Genomic DNA, 22,059 nt, shown 5'->3' on the forward strand with positions numbered 1-22,059 from the left:
ACAAATATGCAATGAATTTTACAGTAGAAGATATAACACTTGCAAAATCTATTCAACATGAATTTAAAGGTATTCTGATGATGTCTTGAATTAAAATATTGTTCACATCTGAAATTATAACCTAAATACCTAAATATTAACACAATGAGAACATTAAATACCAAATATCCATGAGAATAGCCAAAGTTTTATTCAGAGATTCTTAACTTTAATGCAAATGACTAAAATTAAGTGGAATATCTTCATACTCTAAGAGATGGGAAAAAATTATCCAAGTAGAGCCAAGAAAGAATGTAAAAAAATAAGGTTTGAATACATTATTGCAAAAGGAAAAAATAGGCACAATTAAATAAAGTTAGTTATCTCTTTAAAAATATTGCTGCTGGAAAGATTAGGCATGCATAGGAATGGGGGGATATGGGAAATCACTGTAGTTTTCCACTCAATTTTGCTGTGAACCTAAAACTGCTCTAAAAAATAAAGTTCTGTCTGGGCAATATAGCAAGACCTCGTCTCTACTTTTAAAAAAAAATTCAGTTGGGCATGGCAGTGCACACCTGTAATCCCAGTTACTGGGGAAGCAGAAGTACGTGGACAGCTTGAACCCAGTGTGTATATACACACACAATAAATTTATAACAACATACCTTGTAATTCAAAATAAATTGTATATCTTGATAAAGCAAATATACATTACCAAAATTCACACAAATTGGGATAGAAAATAATCTAACCCTTAAATTACATCCATTAAAAAATTAAACAGGCCCAGCGTGGTGGCTCACGCCTGTAATCCCAGCACTTTGGGAGGCCGAGGCAGGTGGATCACGAGGTCAGGAGTTTGAGACTAGCCTGGCTAATATGGTGAAACCCAGTCTCTACTAAAAATACAAAAATTAGCCAGGCATGGTGGCGTGCACTTGTAGTCCCAACTACTGGGGAGGCCGAGGCAGGAGAATGGCTTGAATCTGGGAGGCAGAGGTTGCAGTGAGCCAAGATTGCACCACTGCACTCCAGCCTGGGTGACAGAGCAAGACTCTGTCTCAAAAATAAAATAAAATAAAATAAAATAAAATAAAATAAAATAAAAATAAAAATAAACATGCCAGGTGTGGTGGCTCAGGCCACCTGAGGTCAGGAGTTCAAGACCAGTCTGACCAACATGGTGAAACACTGTCTCTACTAAAAATACAAAAAAATTAGCTGGGTGTGGTAGCAGGCACCTGTAATCTCAGCTACTCAGGAGGCTGAGGAAGGACAATCGCTTGAACCCAGGAGGTGGAGGTTGCAGTGAGCCGAGATTGCGCTATTGCACTCCAGCCTGGGCGACAAGAGCAAAACTCCGTCAAAAAAAAAAAAAAAATTAAACTAAACTTTATGCCTACAATGATACCAGGCTTTGGAGGTTTCATAAACAAATTATTAAATATATCAAAAATATATACAAATTATAAATATGTGTAGATTTACATATTATATGTTTATATCATAGTTCAATAAATGGCTCCAAGGTACTGAAAAGAACCCAGAGTTTTCAACATATTTGTACAAAGGTTAGCATAACCCTGGTAAACAAATTTTAATAAATTGTATGTGTAGACTAATCCCATTTACTAGAACAGAGGTTAAAATACTAAAATAGTAGTGAATCAAATTCTACAGTTTAATAAAAGAATAACATCACACAATAAATTGGGTTCCTCCAAGAAATAAAATATAATTATAGTTCAACAAAGAAAAACCTATCAATGTAACTTCCTAAAGTAATTGATTAAAGAAGAAAAACAATACATTAATCTTAACAGATGTTGGAAAATCATTTGATATAATTCAAACTCCATTCCTGATTAAAACAATTATAAGGCTCAGAGCCTTAGAATAAATACTCTCCTTAATGATGAAACATTAGAAGAATTCATAAGAAAAATCAAGAACTTATCAAAGGATCCTCATAATTATTAATCAATGTTATAAGTGATTGTGGTCAGTCCTCTAAGGGAAAAAAATGAGATGAATAATTATTTTACATATTGAGTCAATAAAATTTTCGGTATATGCAGATGATTTCTGAGAAAAATCATAAAATTAAATGAAAAATTTTTAGCAGCAGAAAAGCTTCAGGAAGGAAGCTAAAGGAGACACTTATAAGAAACAAAAAAACCTACTTTCCTTATATATCTGCAAAACAAGCTAGAAAATATCATTAAAAATCTTACGGTTTAAATACCAATGCAAACTAGTATGTGTGAAAATGTGTGTAAGACTTAAAGGAATAAATTATAAAACCTCACTGAAGGATAGAAGACATACATAAATGGAAAGACACAATTATTATTCCTCAATGGGAAGAATCAATGTTCTGAGATGTGGATTCTCTCTCCAATATTAATCTTTAAATTCAATGAAATTCTTACTAAAGTCATAACAAGATTTTTTATGAGGTAGTCATAGCCTTTTTCTATGTTCATCTGGAAGAAAAAATTTCTAAGAAGGGCCAAGGGAAATTTTAATGCAGACTTTGATGAAGGGGAGCTTACCCTAACAGATTTCAAAAACAAACCATAGAGACAGACATCTGCAAACCTGGCGGATTTACTTCTCATAAAGTTGGCATTTCAAACATGAAGAAATGATTAAAGACTGGGGGAAAGATATGGGTTAGGTCATGGCTATCTTATGGAAAAGATAATTTAGGTTACCTTCTTTTACCATTTTACAACATAAATTCCAGTAGGGCAAGTTGTTGGGGCCCCCTGAAGTCTTGGGGATGACAGTAAGTTGGCCCCGGGAATTTAGCCTGGCAGGAGAGGTTTATTTTTACAGGTGTCACAGACAAGACCCCTGAAGCCCTGGCCCCTGCTTCATTTGATTACTGGATATTCCTCCTTCTAGAAGAGACTGGGAAACCAAACTGGGGTCCCTGTGGTTCCTTATAACCAAGAAGCACAGGACCCAAAATGTGGTTACCAAAGCAATAACTTGGCATCTGTGAGCCACTCTAGCAAATAACCATTTTGTTTAACTTTTCTAAAAGATACTCTGAGTAACAAACAATCCAAGGTAAGTCAAGTTGAAGGCCAATGCCAGTGAGATATTTTTTAGACCCAATACTGCTGAAACTTTTATTTATGTCATTACTGGCATTCAACCTGCCTTCAGAAAAAAACAAAATGAAAATAAAAATAAAATCTGGGTGATTAACTTACCCCGGACAGCTCTATAACTGCCACACAAGACCCTTTTCTTTCTCTTATACCCTGAAACTTGCAAGAAGCCTATTTGTAGACATTATGTGCTCAGTAAGAATTTGCTGAATGAATGACTGAATGAACCAATGATGCAAAGAAGTTCGCAGCTAAGAATAAAGAAATAGAAAAATATGACCAGCAGTCTTACCAGAAATAAAATTGTGGCCATGGAGCTGCCATGGAAACATCTAGAAAGGAAGGCATGCCTACCATCCTCTCCTTTGGCAACTCAATCATACAATCATCCTCCTCCAAGTTCTGGTGGTGTGTGCATGAAACCACACGCAGTCCTGTGCTGCTGCCTGTACAAAATGCTGGGGGTGTTAAAGCCAGCTACAGACGCCGACAAGGGGTCCGACCATGTCAGGAGTTTCCAGGTTAACTAGAAAGTGTTGGAGGCTGTAAGCGAGACTTGTATTTTAAATCAATGACTTGAGGCTCTGGGAGGGATGAATTTGAAGGGAATAAAGCTAAAGTCTGGAAATCACTTAGGAGGCTACTTCAGCAGTACAGAAGATAACGATGAGTTTCTTAGAGGCTGTTAAGACAGGACGGGAGTGGAAAGATTTTACAACCATTTACAGGATGAAATTCACAGGTCTGAGAGATGTGCATGAAGAGGGGAGGAGGGAGGCAGAGTTGAGGCTGCCACGCAGGGGTGACTGTTGGGCACATGGGTGCCACAAGCTACGATGGAAGATAAAGGATCCCGGACAAGTCCTCAGAGCACGAGTCCCCAGTCACAAGGGAACAGCACAACTGTGTAAGATCTACTGCAGGTCACTCCTTATTCGACCAGTTACCAGACTTTGTGAATGACTGACTTTGTTTTCATTAATAAGTGGGATGAATTTGAGATGATGTCTAAAACAGGGACACTCTCACTCATTTGCATCCCAATGCCTGGCCTTGAATGGGAAAGTAAGAGCTGATTTACAGTCAGTGGGTCAGATATTGTGGGTAACCCTCAGCCTATTTATGCCATAACCTACAGAGTTATTAGTAAGTTAATCAATGATAAAAGTCACTCATATTATTTTATTCCTGTTACATGATCACTGTGCAACAAAACAATACCATAAACAAAAATCTAAAAACACAACAGCAAAGCTAATTTATGTGGGGCTAACAGCATTATCTCCCTAAACAACAGGGATTTTCTAGGAATGTGTCATGCATGTAAATGTCATCAGCTCCTTGTTTCTCGAAATGGACAGGAGTTGAGAAAAAACTGCCCCAGCAGAACCTTTGAACGTGCCACCTCCATCTGAGTGGCTATTGTGCTAACTGCTGCCTTCCATCAACCTGCCACTGGAAAACCATTGCCTCATCTGATGGGGTCTCTCACTGTCTTCTGTGGAGGATCTATCATATCCTCCCTCAGAGCACCTGCTCAGAGACAATGAGTGGGGATTCGCAGTGGGGGTGACGGGAGGGGGAATAACAAAAATTTTTGACAAAACAAAAGTACAAGTTCTGTTACTTAAGACCAAGTGAATGAATTCATCTGAGGGCAAAGAGTTTGCATGAGTGAGTCCTGATAACTAAGGCATAGTGGAGAGCCTTCAATATCAAGATGAAGGTTTTGAATTTATCCTGTGGGTAAAAGGAACTTCTGGGTTAAGACGGCAGTTAAGCCACGTCATCAAACCTCTGGGATTTTTCTGAGTGAGCTCAGCTGAGAAGACCAAAGTTAACAAATTCCTCCAAATTGATACACATAAAAAACATCCTTTGATTTCTGGCTGCAGTGACATAAATCCATGGAGTCCTCTTTTATTTTGAGCCTCTTTCTTCCTAATTTTTACAAAGTTAGTAGTTCTACCAGCAGCTGTGGTTTCCTTGCAATCTTAGTTCAAGTATTTTTTAATGTTTTAAAGAATTGCTTCTTCTTCCTACATTAGTTGCTTTGACTTGCAACTGTACCTTGACATGTAACTTACCACATGTAAGTGGATGACTTACCACAGAGTCACTCCTGGGAACTGCAAAACTCCCTTCTTTATCCTGGGATGCATCAGACAGGGTAGTACTGTTGAGAGAAGCATCATCTGGCTAAATGGAGAAATAAAAGTACCATTCTTATTCAGGCAAATACTTTCTAATGTGTTTGTGTATTCTGCTCTGTGTTCATACTGAGATATGTGTGGCAATATATGCAATTATGACTGCCTGTGCATGGACAATTGCATCCAACTGGTAGTGCAGCATTACTATGTGCCACCTAGGTGCCCAGCCCTCCAAGGACACTGGCCTCTGTGGCAGACACTGATGTGCCTGCCAAAAACTCCATTTGCCTTAACAATATCTTGGTTTTGTTCCAGGGAATTAGGGTAAATCAAAAAACCTGATTTCCAGGCTCATTTGCAGTTAAGAGAGGTCACGTGGCCGACAAGGTGTAAGTGAAACTTTACCAAGTGTATTTACTAAGAAAAAAAATATAGGTTCATTCGATACATGCTCATGACAGGACCACAGACGACAGCCTGGAGCTGCCAGGCATCTTGTACAAATGAGGACAATGGGCACCAAGAACAAGTCAGGGACAGAAGAGCAAGCCTGGCTGTGTCCATGCGGCTGGCCTATCAGACATGGGCCACCCATCTGAAGGGTCTCCATGTGAAGCAAAACAACTCCAACTTTTTGATTACATGTATCCAAACACAAACTTAACTGGACTAATCTCATAATTTTTTTTTTAGCAGATTCTATGACTGTTTTTTGTAGTGAATAGAATTTAGTAGCAATAGTACCAAGTTTTGTTGTTGTTGTTGTTGTTTTAATGAAGCTGGAACTAAGAGATTTTTGTTGCAGTGTAGTATGGTGCCACTGAAATTAAGATGTGAATATTATTTTCTTTAGCAGGGAAACTTATTGCTAAATTTAATGCATTTGATTGAATGCATTTTGCTTGACTATATTTTCTCTATTTTCTAGAGATACTATACATTATTTTACAAAATGAACAAAGATCTTTTTTTTTTTTTAAAGAAACAAATAAGAAACAAGAACTAGTACAAGAAATTTAAGTTGGCTGGGCACGGTGGCTCACGCCTGTAATCCCAGCACTTTGGGAGGCTGAGGCAGGAGGATCACCTGAGGTCAGGAGTTCGAGACCAGCCTGGCCAACATGGGGAAACCCCATCTCTACTGAAAATACAAAAAGTAGCTGGGCGTGGTGGTGCATGCCTGTTGGGAAGCTGAGGCAGGAGAATTGCTTGAACCTGGGAGGCAGAGGTTGCGGTGAGCCAAGATCGTGCCATTGCGCTCCAGACTGGGCGACAAGAGCAAAACTCTGTCTCAAAAAAAAAAAAAAAAAAGAAAGAAATTTAAGTCAAGAAGGTGAACTGACAATCTACCTCCCCTGCCACCCAAATAACTACAAATGGCAGAAAAATATATATTTTTTAAAAGAAAAGGTTTTAAATAGCACTGGAAACCAGTGATGAATTCCACAGCAGGCCAAATGAGAAATTTGTAGGTGTAAAGCAAATGGGATTGGTTTGATAAGATAAAAATCTCTTCCTAAATGTAACATAAAATAAAATTTCTAGGAAGGGAAGAGAAAAACAAATAATGTAGAATGAACAAAGAGTAAGAAAGGGCCGCAGACAAATAATTAAGACATGTTTAGAAAAATAGGAGACAGGCAGACCTCTCTTGCCGTAAATATGTAGACAGCAACTAAATATAACCCAAGGAAAAAACACCAAAAAAAAATGCAATCTAAATTAAATGAAATTGTTGCCTTGGGGATGCATGAATTCCTAGTTTGAGTACAGAAGTCTAAGAGAGAAGGAACTCCAGATGCCACAACAAAAGACATGGAGGCGAGAACAAGAAATGAAATCAGCTTTTATCTCCCTCATTAGTTTGGTTTTGCATTTGAGGAGCCTGCATACTAACCAACCTATCCCCTTAACACACGTTATTAAGCAGCCCCTACTCACACAAACACACAATCAACAATTTTGGCCTTTCTGGAAAATAGATCTACTCAACTGCAAAGGAAACATACAATTTCCTATACAAATCAATTGGAAAATCAATAAAGTCCAGCTCTATGCCTCTGCAGAAAACTTTAGAGGCCCAGTGAGCTGTAATTCCTTCTATCTGCAATGTACCGACAGCTTCTGCCTTGCAGAACACCTTTCACACACTGTGTCCTTAGGTGGAGGCGTAGGGTGAATCCTATCACCCTCCTGCTGTAAAAGATTCTGATAGACGGGACTGGGGGAGGGGCTGGGGAGGAGGACAAGATGAAACACCTCGGATTGATAGTCATGGTCGGAAGCTCTCCCTCCACTGGAGGCACAACCTAAAACCTGAAAACACTCACTGCCACCCAGTGGGAGGCGTGCAGTTCCCTGACCACATGGTACTCACTTCACTGTGCGCATCACAGATTGCCACACATTCCAAAAGCTAACGCGTTCTCCACACGCGATGTTTACATTTCCAAAATAACTGGAAAAAAACTAAACGTTTAGATCTATGTTGATACTGAAAAAAATATTTATACAGGAGTCTGTTATTTTTTCTGCGTGAACCCATGAAGACCTAGCTTTCGTTGACAACATCCTCCACACAGGATATGCAATAGAAAATGACTTTTTGTTGTTGTTTCTGCCTGTAGATCTTTTTTAATGACAGAATTTAGTTATTTTAGATTTACCTATTAAATTATTCCTTACTAAGTTTAACAGCTATGGGTGATGGGGAGATGTGGCTGTGTTTGCTGACAATCTGAATTATGTAGCATCTTTACCTAAGGGAAATGAGAATTTATATCCTTTATTCTACATTTGTACTCATAAATGTTCTGGGCAGCATTATTTGTAATAACTCCAAACTGTAAACAATCCAAATGTCCATCATCAGGTGAATATCAATAGTGGTATATTTATACAATGGAATATTATTTAGTAATGGACTAAATTTTTAAAACATACAACAAATGGATGCATCTCAAAATTATTATAAATTAAAGAAGCCAGACATAAAACAACATACTATAATTAGACTTATATGAAATGGGAAACCAAGCTAAGGTGTTAGAAATCACAGCTGGGCTTGCTTCTCCAGGATGGGGGGCCTGCTGACTGACAGGGCCCAGGAGAAATTTCTGGGTGATGGAGATGTTCTATATTTTGATTAACTGTAATTATATGGGTGATAACGTTTGTTAAAATTAACTGAAGCTGGGTGTGGTGGTGCACACCTGTAGTCCCAGCTACTTGAGAGGCTGAGGAGGGAGGATCATTGGAGCCCAGGAGTTTGAGGCTGCAGTGAGCTATGATTGTGCCAGTGCTCTCCAGGCTGGACAACAGAGTGAGACCCTGTCTCTAAAAAACAAAAAAACAAAAACACAACTCAAATTATTGAATTATACATCTAAAATGTAGGCACTTACAGTTTGTAAGTTATACTTCAATTTAAGAAAACATAAAAATTATTTGATTCCCTAAAAAAATGTAATTCTTACCTTGTGAGAAACTGAAAAGGGCCATTGCTGCTTTGAATTGAGATTATATTGCTATAATAATGGGTATATTAGAGATTAAAAAACTGCTTTGGGAAATAATTTGTTTGCCAAAAATTATAAAAAGAGTGAGACAAGCTAAATAAAAATACAATAATGACCAAGAAAAATTTTTCAAATCTGGAGTATAAAGTTGAAGAAAACTAGAAAACAAAGCAAACAGACTAATATGAGCTAATTTCACAGAATCCTTAGGGTGTCGCTTTTCTAGCCGAAAGCCTCTTTGACGGGTGGTGACTTTGTCTGAGTTTTGCTCGGGCCCACTGGGTTCATTCCGCCCACTTGGCCCAGCAGGCTGCACTTGGCTTGTGCTACTGGCCCAGATCCCACGCCTGCCAAGGGCAAGCTAGGTGTGGATTGGCAAGGGGTGTGTGAGCAAGTGCAGGGTCCAGCCACAGAACAGAGCCAGGCACGTCGGCTGCAGTGGGGCAGGCAGCTCCAAGTGCCAGTACAGGCACTGGCTCTGTACAAGGCTACGGCTGGACCAGGTGTACCACAGGTGGCTTCCACTGTGGGCACCAGGGAATGCAGTGGTGCCTAGAAGCCTGGAGATCCCCGAACTGCAGAGCCCCAAAGAGGGTATCACAGCCCTGGCTCAGAGAGCCCCTAGGTCTGGGCTCCTCAAAGGGACACAGCTCTTCTCTCCTTCTAGTTGCCCACAATGTGGCAAGTGGGAAGTGTGTTTCAGTCCTGTTTGTGTTACAGCTCTTTCAGTCCCACCATTTGGCGGGTCCAAAGTTCTAGTCCCAGGTCCAGGAAAAATGAGGTACACGGACAACGGGAGGGTGAGCAAGACAGAGAGGAGCTTCACTGAGTGACAGAACAGCTCTTAGGAGACCCCCAGTGGGTAGCTCCTTTCTGCCAACAGGTCATCCTGAAGAGACCTGAAATGGGTAGCCCTTTCCCACAATTGGTAGTCCCTGACGTCTGTGTGACTGGCTGAGTCCAGTGGTTTTTATGGGCTCAGAAGGGAGGAAGTGCATGCTGATTGGTCTATGAGTGGCCATGGGTGGGCCTGGAAAAAGCATCATCCAATTGGCTGAATGGTCATCAATGGAGTTCTCACTCTGGTCAGCAGACTTCACCCAGAACTGGCAGCCATCCTCCAGGCTTCAGGCTGTTCCTGGCTTGAAGGTGGGGTTTCACCAGGTACCTGCCCCTTTCTGCCCAGCAACCTGTCTGCCTCCCACCTTCAACATGCCATCCGTGGTGCCCAGGCTGTTCCTGCTGAGGGGTACCTGCAGGCCTGTGCCGAGCTGCCCTCAGCACCCACCTCGGCCTCCCTCCCATGCTGGTTGGGGCCCAAAGTTCTGAGGAGGGCCAAGGCGGCAGGGGGCTGGAATGTAAGCACCTCCCTGAGCATGTGCATACCCTGTGGGGTTGCAACAGCACCCGGGCTGGGCCACAACTTTGCTCCACACTGGAGTGGGTGCCAGGAGCGGGGAGAGGCCAGGGAGCATGAGCAGGCACTTCCAAGCCTGTGGGAGGAGGGGTTTTCCAGGCCACCAAGAGTACAGAGACGCCCGGGTCCAGAGCTGCAGGTGGGCGGCTGCAGCTGTGCCTGGGAGCACAGGGCTCCCACCCTGCCAACTCAGCAGGGGGCAGGGCTCCTGCCTGTTCCTGGCTCCTGCTGGCCCCATGGAAGGCACAACCCTGGCTGCACCTCCCTTGCTGTAGCTGGCGTCTTCACAGAGGCAGCTCCAGAGGGGCCTGCCTTCAATAAAATTTAGGAGCTATTCAATTGAAGCAAAGCATCCAATATGTGCTCTTGAAAGGTGGGAATGGGGAGAAAAAGAATTTAAGACATAATAGAAGAAAATATCCAGCAACTGAAGAAAGAAAACTATTCTTAGACCGAAAAGACCCACTACGTGCTGACCAGGATGAAAAAGATAAAAAGATCTTTGTGAAAGTTAAGAATTCCAGCAATAAGTTCAAAATAAATTCAAAACTTATAAAATTTAAAAAGTAGCAGAGAGGACAAACACAAAAACCTAGAGAAGTTTATTTATAAAGGAATGAGGTCCAGGCAACTAAAATAAGAATAGAAAAAACATACGGTCACACTAAGGGTGTAACAGTTTGTCAAAAAAAAAAAAAAGAGAGAGAGAGAGAGAAATTCTACTGTACAAGTTTTCCAGGAGAGTGAAGGTTTCCTGTTAAAAATGGACAGTCAGTTGTCGTATGTTCCTAATATAACCCCCCCGAGACCAATCTGGTTCAACTTTCATGTAACTAAGTGGTGAGCTGTTTTTTAGTTGCCATTGTGAACCCAAAATAACTGAGACAGGTCTCAGTCAATTTAGAAAGTTTATCTTGCCAAGGTTAAAGACGTGCCCATGACACCGTCTCAGGGTGTCCTGACAACATGTGCCCAAGGTGGTCAGAGTACAGCCTGCTTTTATACATTTTAGGGAGACATAATACATCAATCAGTACATGTAAGATTTACATTGATTTGATCTGGAAAGGTGGAACAACTTGAAGCAGGGCTTCCAGGTCATGGGTAGATTTAAAATTTTCTGAATGGGCTGGGCACAGTGGCTCATGCCTGTAATCCCAGGACTTTGGGAGGCCGAGGAGGGCGGATCACCTAAGGGCAGGAGTTTGAGCCCAGCCTGACCGACATGGTGAAACCCTGTCTCTACTAAAAATACAAAAAAATTAGCTGGGTATGGTGGTGCATGCCTGTAATCCCAGCTACTTGGGAAGCTGAGGCAGGAGAATCACTTGAACTCAGGAGGCGGAGGTTGCAGTTAGCCGAGTGCACTCCAGCTTGGACAACAAGAGTGAAACTCTGTCTCAAAAAAAAAAAAAAAAAAATTGATTGGCAATTGGTTGAGTTATTATTAGTAGAAAGGAATGTCTGAGTTATGATAGGGGTTGTGGAGACCTAGGTTCTGTCATGCAGATGAAGCCTCCAAGTAGCAGGCTTTAGAGAGAATAGACCATAAATGTTTATCAGACTTAAGGTCTGTGTTGATGTTAATGCTAGAGGGTATAATGAGGCATGTCCAACCCCCTCTTCCATTGTGGCCTGAATGAGATTTTCAGATAGCTCTGGAATACCCTTGGCGAAGAGAAGGGGTCCATTCAGATAGCTGAAGGCCTTAGAATTTTATTTTTGGTTTACACCATGGACCCCCAGGTTGAAGGTCACGCAACCTGAGCATGCCAGATGAACCAAGCATGCAACCATGGGTGGAACCTAAGTGCTCAGAATGAGGAACAGGGACTGAAGTAAGAGGCAGACACCATATGGCAGGATCTAGGATCTAATCAGATTGAGCCCTGGCATCACCCCATGGCAGGATCCAGTCAGAGCAGGCCTCCTGGCATCACCTTATTGTAAGATCCAATCAGATCACACCTCATTACCCTCTGACTATAAAACTTGCTCCAAGCCCCAGCTCAGTGAGACAGATTTGAGCATTTCCTCCTGTCTCCTTGCCATTTGAGTTGAAATAAACCTTTCTTGCTGCAAAACTTGGTGCTTCAGTGTTCTTTCCATTTTGCGTGGGCAAATCGACCCAGTTTGGTTTGGTGACACTAACGGGTATCAACAAAGTATCAGAGCCTCCTAAGCAACCTGTAAGAATAAGGATTAGGTCCACGTGCTAAGGTGGCAACACGAAAGGAAAAAGTTGTTAGTCCATGCTAAGGCTGTTACTACATTGTTTTGCAGTTGTACAAGCCTTGGTTAACTCCCCATTAATTTCTTAGTTTTGTGATTGAAAAAAAAAACCTACTTGCTTAAAATTAAGTTCCTTAGATTTTCTTTTATATGAAGCAAACAGATATAACTGATAATTTTTAACAAATGGTATGATTGTATTTTGCAGTAAATTATGAATCAAGAGCAAGTATAGCTATTTGGTTATCATTTAAGACACTGGAAATAAACTAGAAGGATTATTTTACATTTTTAATAAACCAACACCTTGACAGATTATTTCATTTATGTTGACTGCACATAAGGAAGATGTCTTCTTTTATCTATATAAGAATTGATTTGTAAGGTAGGTTTCTGATTACTGTAGATTGGATTGTAAACATTTTGTAAGTGCTTGGGTTTAGTGGTGTGTGTGATTAGAGTCAAGGGTCATTCATATGTAACACACAAATAGACTGTTTATTTTAAGTAGCTTACTGAAAAATAAATATGTTGTCTATTAATGAGATTGTAAGACATTCAATGGACTTTTAAAAACAGGATTATTGAGATATACCATATATGCAATTAACTGTACATAAAGTATAAGTAACATACAATTTGATGAGTTTTGACAACTATATAGACCTATGAAACCATCACCACAGTCAAGATAATGAACAAAACAAGCACCCCCAAATATGGACTCATGCCTCCTTTGAATCTCTCATTCTCTCCCCTCCTCACCCTCTCTCCTGTCCCCAGGAGCCAATCAGTGATCATCTTTCCCCCACTATAGGTTAGTTTACATTTTCTATCATTTTGTGTGAATCAAATATTTTTGGGTCTGGCTTCTTTCACACAGTATAATTATTTTGAGATCCATCTGTGTTGTGTGTATCAACAGTTTGTTGCTTTTTATTGCTGGGTAATATTCCATTTTGTGGATATACCACAGTTTTTTTTATCCATTTACCTGCAAATGGCCATCTGGATATTTTCAGTTTGGGGGCTATTACAAATAAAGCTGCTATAAACATTGTGGATAAGTGTTTGTGTGTATATATATTACTTATAAGTAGAATGGTTGGGTCTTATAGTAGGTATATCTTTAATATTTTAAGATGCTGCCAAGTGGATAAAACATTTTACATTCTTAACAACAACATATGAAAGTTCTAATTGCTCTGAATCTTTGGCACTGCGTGGTATTGTCAGTCATTTTAAATTTAGCCATTCTATAGGGTATCTAGAAATATCTTATTGTGGCTTTCTTTGCATTTCTGTAATCATTAATAATGCTCAGCATATTTTCACAGCTTACCTACTCAACTTGAGCTCATTTACTGCTGAATATTTTCCTTAAAAATTACCTAAGGTAGATAAGTATGTTGAAATCTGTGGTTGTCCAGCCATCTTAATTATGTTGCACTTTTTTCAAGTTTTGCTCAACCATCTTGAAGAAATGGCTTATTTCATGCCTACCACCATCCCCCCCCCAACTATAACTTACCATGGAACCACTTGTCTTGATAACTCTTGGAAGCTCTCTTTCTTCCTTGGTGCCATCCAGCTGATTAGTGTGGTTGCCACAGGTATCATGAGGCTAACAGAAGAAATGAAAGCCACGTTTATCTAGGCATATCTTTCCAAATATGACTGCGTATTCACACACGCATTACACTAGAGTTTTTATATATATGTACAGCCGCCTGGAGATATATACAATTAATGACTACCTGGGCATTGATAACAGCACTTACCAATTCATTCATAATTATATTGATCCTCATAAATGCCATGTGCTGTAACAGAATTTGTCTCAGAAGCAGACTCTGCTAGCTTTCTGCCAAAACCCACTTTCTTTTCTTTCCTAACTTATGAATATCATGATTTTGCTCCAAGATGGTATGTTCTAACTAAAAAGACTGAGTGTGATCATGTGATGGTTCCATCCAGTAAGATATGAATGTAATTCTACTTGGTGGAGTGTCTGGGAAAGCTAATGTTTTCTTGTGAAAGTGGATGAAGTCAGCTTATTTCAGAAGCATGGACATGGTGCATGTGATGTCCAGACATCCTGTAGGTATTAACAATTGGCCAATACACTAAGGGGGGCAGAATGGAAAGAAGAAAAAATTCATAGATCCATGCCAGGGCAGCCATACCAGCCTTTGGCCTTCCTCCTTAAGCTTCTTGTTTTGTAAGAAAAGTAAACCTCTAATTGTCTATGTCTGATCTAACTGACAAAACTATGCTATTTTAAAGCCAGACTTTGTGATTGTATTTTGCAATGGTTTGTAAATCAGTATCAAGAGAAAACCAACATCATGAAAAAGAAGTACAGTGATAAACATCCTACAAAAAGCAGATAATTGAGGAAACAGAAGAACATTTATAATTATTTAATAATTTTAGAGAGATTTGAGAGGCGGTTGTAACAAGAAGTCAGGAACTAAGTATAACAATAAAGGGGAAATCAGTGAAAAAAGAGGCATTCTTGTGAATTAACAGTATGATTGTTGAATTATAAATGCAACAGGGGCCAAGTTATAATTACGCATGGTAAACATTAAAATTAAGTCTCTGCAAGAATAATGCAGACAAAATCTACTAGCACACAAACAGAAAAAAGATATGGAAAATAAGTGACAATTTAAGATATGTGAGTTTAATCCAAGCAGTGAAAGGAAGAATAGAAAAAGTGGAGAGAAAGAAATAATTACAGAAATACTTGGAAGAGAATGTTCAGAATTCAAAGGAAAGCAAGAGTTATCAGAAACAAAAAGCTCAGTGCTGATGATGATGGAAAAAAAAGATTTCATATCCTAATGATATTCAGTTCTCCAACAATAAAAATACACCTACAAGGTTTCCAGAAATATAAAAATGAAAGCAGGATATAAATAAAGGAATAAGTTTTAGGGAGGCATCAGACTTCTCAACAATAACACAGTATGAAAAAGCAGATGGGCCAATAGCTATACATCACTGTAGGAAACCGATTTAGGGCCTAGCATCTTGATACTCACCAATTTAGGATTTAAGTTTTTTGGATTATAAAAATTTAGTATCCAGAGATATTTCTTGCCAGATTTGCTCAAAGAGTAAAAGGCACAATCTGCTAAGATGTAACATTCTGTAATATATGTGATTATGTAAGTTGGTATTTTTACTGTTCTACGTAGTCATTTCATTATACTCTCCTTCATCATCCTTCTGCAGGACAGGACAGTGCCTGCCACCTCATTCCATAAACTGCCCAGCAGCTCACGGGTGTGGCTAGAATAACTTCAATGTTCTCTTCCATCTCAGTGAGAAGTTTCTTCATGTGTTTGGCACCACGCTTACCCCGGTTAACTTTTTTTTGTTTTTTGAGACAAGGTCTTGTCACCCATTCTGGAGTGTAATAGTGAGATCACAGCTCACTGCAACCTTGAACACCTGGGCTCAAGGGATCCTCCCGCCTCAGCCTCCCAAATAGCTGGGACTACAGGAACATGCCATCGCATCTGGCTAATTTTTTATTTTTTATTTTTTTCTAGAGACAGGTTCTCGCTTTTTTGCCCAGGCTGGTTTCAAACTCCTGGGCTCAAGAGATCCTCCTGCCTTGGACTCCAAAAGTGCTAGGATTACAGGTGTAAGCCGCCACACCTGGCCCTGATTCACCTTTAAAAGGTGTTATGACCTTCGATGATTTGAAATGAAAGGCACAGTGAAAGCCAAGTGAGGGAATATTTTGCCCATGGGGAGACTGGGAAGGAGAAGGGACAGAGGAGGCTTGCTGTAATTATGCTTCTGTCTGCATGTCCTGAGGATGCCTGAGATCCTTCTGGTACTTTGATTATTCACTCTTTCACATGGAGCTCAAGACAGAACTGCTTTACTTACCCCAAAGTGACAGCCAATGGGTTGGCATAGCTTAGTTGGATTGGGGTGGGTGGCAGCCAAGGGGAGACAAACGCAGGGTGGGTTAATGTTCCCCTTTGGCCGATGTAAAATCATTTCATAAACATTTCATTCAAAGGCCAGCTGTTAGCTTACCTGATAACTGTGAATTACCATGTCTCACCTTCTAACCATCGCCATTGTTTTTGTTTGCATTTTAAATTCACTTTTAAGCTAATATATAAAAATCCTGTGTGCAGGGGCCATGTCTCCTTATTTACTGCTGTTGTCTAGAGTGCTAGGCACTTGGTGAGTGTTCACTAAATACCTACAATTGTTTCATGGTGATTACCCTATAAACCTGATTCTGATCATCACTTTTTAAGGGAAGAAGAGAAGATAAAGGCAAATGAAAGAACTTTTACTCGCCATACACCTAGAAATATATTATATTGAGAGCTCTGCAGAAAAGAGTACCATAGCAGGGCTGACATACTCTCCCTAGGAAGGCCTGTTTTGCAAGGCAGGCCCCTGGGCTGGCAACTGAGAATCTGAGTTTCAGGAGGTTCCCACTATTTCCTCAATGTTAAGACTGGCTCATGGATCCTAAACCGTGCAAACAGTATGACTTATACTGAATACCTGCGTTCCTTCTGGGAGTCTGGAATTTTGTTGCATACTAGGTAGAGGGTGCCTACATGATCAACCCCCAATAAAAACCTGGGGCTCCTTGGCTTAAATGAACTTTCCTGGTAGAAACAGTTTGTTGCTGGAGGAATTAATCTTGTCCCGTTATCTCCCTGAGAGAGGACTCTCGGAAGCTTGCATAGATTCCCTGGACTTCGCTCCATGCACCTTTTTCCCTTTGCAGATTTTGCTCTGTATCCCTTTGCAGTAACAATTCCAGCCATGTGTAGGACTATTTGCTGCATCCTGTGAGTCCTTCTAAACCACTGAACCTGGGCATGGTCTCAGGAATCCCTCACCCAGGGGCAAACCAGATTATGCATTTTTGATATTTAAGCTAATATATTTTACAATAGCATATATAAGTGTTTGAAGATTACCACTTGTCTAACCTACACACACACACACACACACTCTCTCTCTCTCTCTCTCATCCTTTTGTGATTATCTACATTGTTATCTTCTGCTTCGTATGGCTAGATTCGAACAAGGTAAGAAACATACTTTTCAGACCTTATCGGCCTCTGCTTGCCTGATGCAACGTCTGCAGTCCAATTTAAAAATCTACTCACAGAGGATGCAACATACCATTCTAAAATAGAAGTCCCTGTCTAATATACTGAGAGAGAAGTTCTGTGAAAACTCACCATATAGTTTTCCTCTAGTTTTGAAGAAGGCAAAAGATGGAACATAGGGATAAAAAGATACAAGAGAAAATAAATAAAATAAGCCCAGAATAATGAGAATCCCTTGTTAGGGGTGGGGGTGTGCGTATGGTGTGAGATCGAAATGAGGGCTCCATAATATAAGCTGCCTGGAAATCTGGTGAAATCAGATGGCCTAATAGCAAGTTCTCCCCACCGTACTCCTGCAGAGAAGGTCCCCCAGCCAAACAACCCTCTTTATCCAGAGGACAGTTCTTGTGTATCTCTGAGTAGTATTTCAGTTCCCTGCCAGCCTATGGAATTACTCAAAAGCCAATCACCTCCTCCTGTGGGAGCCAGGGGACAGTCTACCCTCTTGATGCTACAAAGCCTGCAGACCCCGCTTGCTCACCCTGTTCCCAAGAGCAGCCTACATGTGGCCCTGTGTGGCAGGCGGTGTCCTCCTCTCCTAAGCTGTGAGGAAATGTGACTAATAAACTGCTGTCGATTTCGTGTGACCAGTGTTGGGTGCTGTGTGTTCAGCCACTCTCATAACCCAAGGGTGGAGAGCTTTCCCTCACCAACCGGGTAAAGAGAAGACAACCAAAATAGAAGGCAGAGCCAGGTGGGACACAAGGCTCACAGAAACCCATTTTTTGGAAAGGCTTCAGTGTCTGCTCTGACTTGCCCTCCTCTGGCTGAGGGGTGAGACACTGGCTGCAGCAAGGGGAATGGGGACAGCAGAGAAGGGCAAACACCTCGGGCCAAGTATCCTGGTGGGAAGGAAGGTATGACTGGAAGGTGTTAGCACACATAGGAAAAATATAACCAAATTAGAAAAAGGATTGAATTAGAAAAAAAAAATAGAGACAAAATCTGCAAAACAGGATTGCTCATAGCACCCGCTGACTACACTGCACATCCAGACCTCGGTCTACCTTCAGGCAACAGAAGAGTGGCCAGAACACAAACTGGCCACATCCAAACCACTCAGCAGACTCTTAGGAGAGACCAAGAACCTGCTTCCAGATAGAGTTCCCCACATGACATCTATGTAACATAAAAAGAAACTGTACAGAAACAAAACACCATCATCATCATCATCATCATCGCCATCTTCATCAGATCAAGGGTGGGAAAAGGAATTATTCTTGGAACAGCAAAGAATCCTTCTTCCTCTAACAGGAAGGAAAAAAACTAAAGTTAAAGAGAACGAAACATACTGAAATATAACAGAGGAAAGTCTCTCACTGCAAATGGTCTGCCACCACGAATCCAGGTGGAGGCAGATGTCGGCAAACCCCGGCCTTCTATGGCTCCTATTCACGATGCACCATTTCAAAAGGTGGACCCAAGCTTCATGACACGTGGTATAGATCATGCATGGGATTCATCTCATAGAAATAAAGCCTTCTACTGAGACAGATACATTGGCAGTCATGAACTCAGATTAGCATTCTTTGAAACTTTGTACTAAAATGGACAAGATGGGCTCTGATGAAATGTGTTCACTTCCTGTGCTAGATAGTGTACTTTTTCCCACTTATCACTACACATTTAAGATGACATAGTGCTGCTTCCCATGATATTTACATTTAGAGTGGTATATATATACCATGGAATACTATGCAGCCATAAAAAGGAATGAGATCATGTCCTCTGCAGGGACATGGATGGAGCTGGAAGCCGACATCCTCAGCAAACTAACACAGGAACAGAAAACCAAACACTGCATGTTCTCACTTATAAGTGGGAGCTGAACGATGAGAACACATTATGGACATATGGTGGGAAACAGCACACAGTGGGGCCTGTCCAGGGTCGGGGGAGGGAGAGCATCAGGAAGAATAGCTAACGGATGCAGAGCTTAATACCAATGTGATGGGTTGATCTGGGTAGCAAACCACCATAGCACATGTTTACCTACGTAACAAACCTGCACATCCTGCACATGTACCCCAGAACTTAAAATAAACGCTGAAGAAAAAAATGCAATTCTAATTCCAACAAAGAAAGATATTTGCCTTTATAAAATAACTGATCTGGGCATGGTGGCTCATGTCTGTAAGCCCCAGCACTTTAGGAGGGAAGAGGCTAGGAGTCTGAGACCAGCCTGGGCAACATAATGAGATCTCATCTCTATAAAAAATTTAAAAATTAGCTGGGCATGGCGATGTGCAGTTGTAGTCCCAGCTACTAGGGTGGCTGAGGTGGGAGGATGGCTTGAGCCCAGGAGTTCCAGGTTACAGCGAGTTATGACTGTGCAACTGCACTGCAGCCTGGGTGACAGCAAGACCCAGTCTCAAAATGAAAAGAAAATAACTGAAATGTCAAAATATTTCTTATGGTGGGAATTAAATTAATACTAAAGGATACATGGAAGGTAGCTCAAGATTTTCCATTATGAGCTCATCCAAGAGAACAAAATTGATCTGACATCTTCCCCCACACTTTGACTTCTGGCTGCAGCTATTGCCGTGGGTGTTGTTATTTTTGTTATTAAAGGTAGGGCATATAGTTATTTGTGAATTTAACCATTTATTCCTGAGTTTATTTTTAAGAGTCTCCTTTTTTCTTCATTGTTTCCATATAAGTGGGCATTTTTTCCATTAGTTTTTCTAACTGTCTTGAAATAATTATTTTTTCTAACCTCCTTACACTCAGTTTCCCTTGCCTTAACTTACCAGTTGACCGTTTCTACAGGGAATTGATAATACCTCCTCTTTATCCACAGTCACATCCAAAAGAGGAGTTGGGATACAAAAAGTCATCTGGCTATTGAAAAAAATGAAAGTGCATTTTATTTTATTTATAGTTTCCCAAATTTAATTGTGCAATAAATAACTTGTTATGTATAATATGTGTACATTCATACAGATTTGTGGAGATAACCATAGCTATGATTACTTATGCACTCGTCATTGCATTTAGCAACTTATCAACCCATACTGAGCACCTACTAAATGCCAGGCACATTAATAGACACTATTCTCTGTGGAAGACACTATCAACCGTGCACCCCAAATCCAGTCTGTTGTCTTCCTTAAGTTTCCTGATTGTTTTTATGAAAGACAAAAAAGACAAAAAGAAACTGGATTCATGGTAGGGAAAAACACCAACCACATCGTCTTCTTCAGAGAGAAAAACTCATATTTGTATGACACATTATTTCTTGTGTTTTCTGTTATGTGCAGCCAAATGTATATATATGTTATATAATCATTTTTACAGCATACTATATATTTATATAGTCAATTGTACATTAATTCCACTTTTAGCTAGTTGCTTATCAATTATGAAGCTGGAGATAAATTAAATCGACTATTTTGTCCAGTTAAATGTGTTACTGAAAGGAACATTTAATTCAGATCTTCTGAATGTTGGAAAATGTATTTGGGTACTGGAATTCTGCTCACGATGAACAGTGCTGTAAACCATGCGTGATGTATCCAGAGACTGATTTAACATTTTTGATTTAATATACAACTAAAACAAGGGTTAAATGTCTATTCCTTTATTATAAAAACTCCATTGAAAAACTAAATGTATTAGATATTTAGTGAAATCATAACATTTCTTTGAACCCATAGAAATTGTCATTCTTCACCTTGCCTGTCCATATTTTCGAAGTTTCCAATAACAATTATGTATTACTTTCATTGTAAGAAAAAACACATTTATTTTCTGAAAGGAATAAGTACTACTGAAAAATCAGCACAAGAAAATTCAATCAAGATAGCAAAATGCACAGGCTACCTTCTCCTGTCCCTGCAAATTACTCCAAGTGTCAAAAGATATGTCTTTTTAAACGTGCAGTTCTAAAAACCACTGAACATTTCCATTAACAGAACAGAAATTGTTGGAAGTTCCTGGCAGATAAAAATCAGGCAGGAATGGTTTGATAGGGGTCGAGGAAAACCTCAGCCTGTAAAAAGGCACAAGAGAAAAATGCGTAGAAAGTAAAGGCTGATCCAGAAAAAGCCCATTTCCAGAACCAAAATAAAAGGATTAGACAGGCACCCCACACTCAGAAGGACCAAAGTAACTGGAAAATATTTTTCAGAACAAAGAGGCCAGGCAGACCCTTCCCTCCCAGACACTGAAGAGCAGGCAGTAGTTAACTCTTGGTGATGAGTGACACCTGCCTCGGTGGCAGTGGCGGCTGTCCGAGTGAGGGTGTGGTGGTTGTAGACAGAAGGCTGAATTGCATTTCACTTGGAGCCTTCTAAAAGGAAGTATAGCAATTTATCAACCCATGCTGAGCGCCTACTAAATGCCAGGCACATTAATAGACACTATTCTTTGTGGAATAATGTATAAAAAGAGAAGTTCAGTTTGCTTGAAAATGAAATAAATTACAGTTCTTCAGGACTCCCATGACTTTGGCATTGATAACAT

The 22,059-nt window shown here is 40.3% G+C and overlaps 1 protein-coding gene across 8 annotated transcripts in view; it reads right to left on the reverse strand.

Annotated features, from left to right (window-relative positions):
- Window positions 1–22,059, reverse strand: part of ARHGAP28 (Rho GTPase activating protein 28) — a 194,424-nt gene that overhangs the window by 48,546 nt on the left and 123,819 nt on the right. For 7 of the 8 annotated variants that reach the window (XM_054461014.2, XM_063653409.1, XM_063653408.1 and 4 more), the window contains 2 exons: window positions 13,956–14,048; window positions 5,214–5,303 (listed from right to left, as the gene is read on the reverse strand). In XM_054461014.2, the coding sequence (XP_054316989.2) occupies window positions 5,214–5,303; window positions 13,956–14,048 (183 nt within the window). The remainder of the gene's footprint in view (window positions 1–5,213; window positions 5,304–13,955; window positions 14,049–22,059) is intronic. The other variant, XM_063653405.1, reaches the window with a different exon arrangement.

Source organism: Pongo pygmaeus, chromosome 17, assembly GCF_028885625.2.
Source record: "Pongo pygmaeus isolate AG05252 chromosome 17, NHGRI_mPonPyg2-v2.0_pri, whole genome shotgun sequence".
In the NCBI taxonomy this organism is placed as follows: Eukaryota; Metazoa; Chordata; class Mammalia; order Primates; family Hominidae; genus Pongo; species Pongo pygmaeus.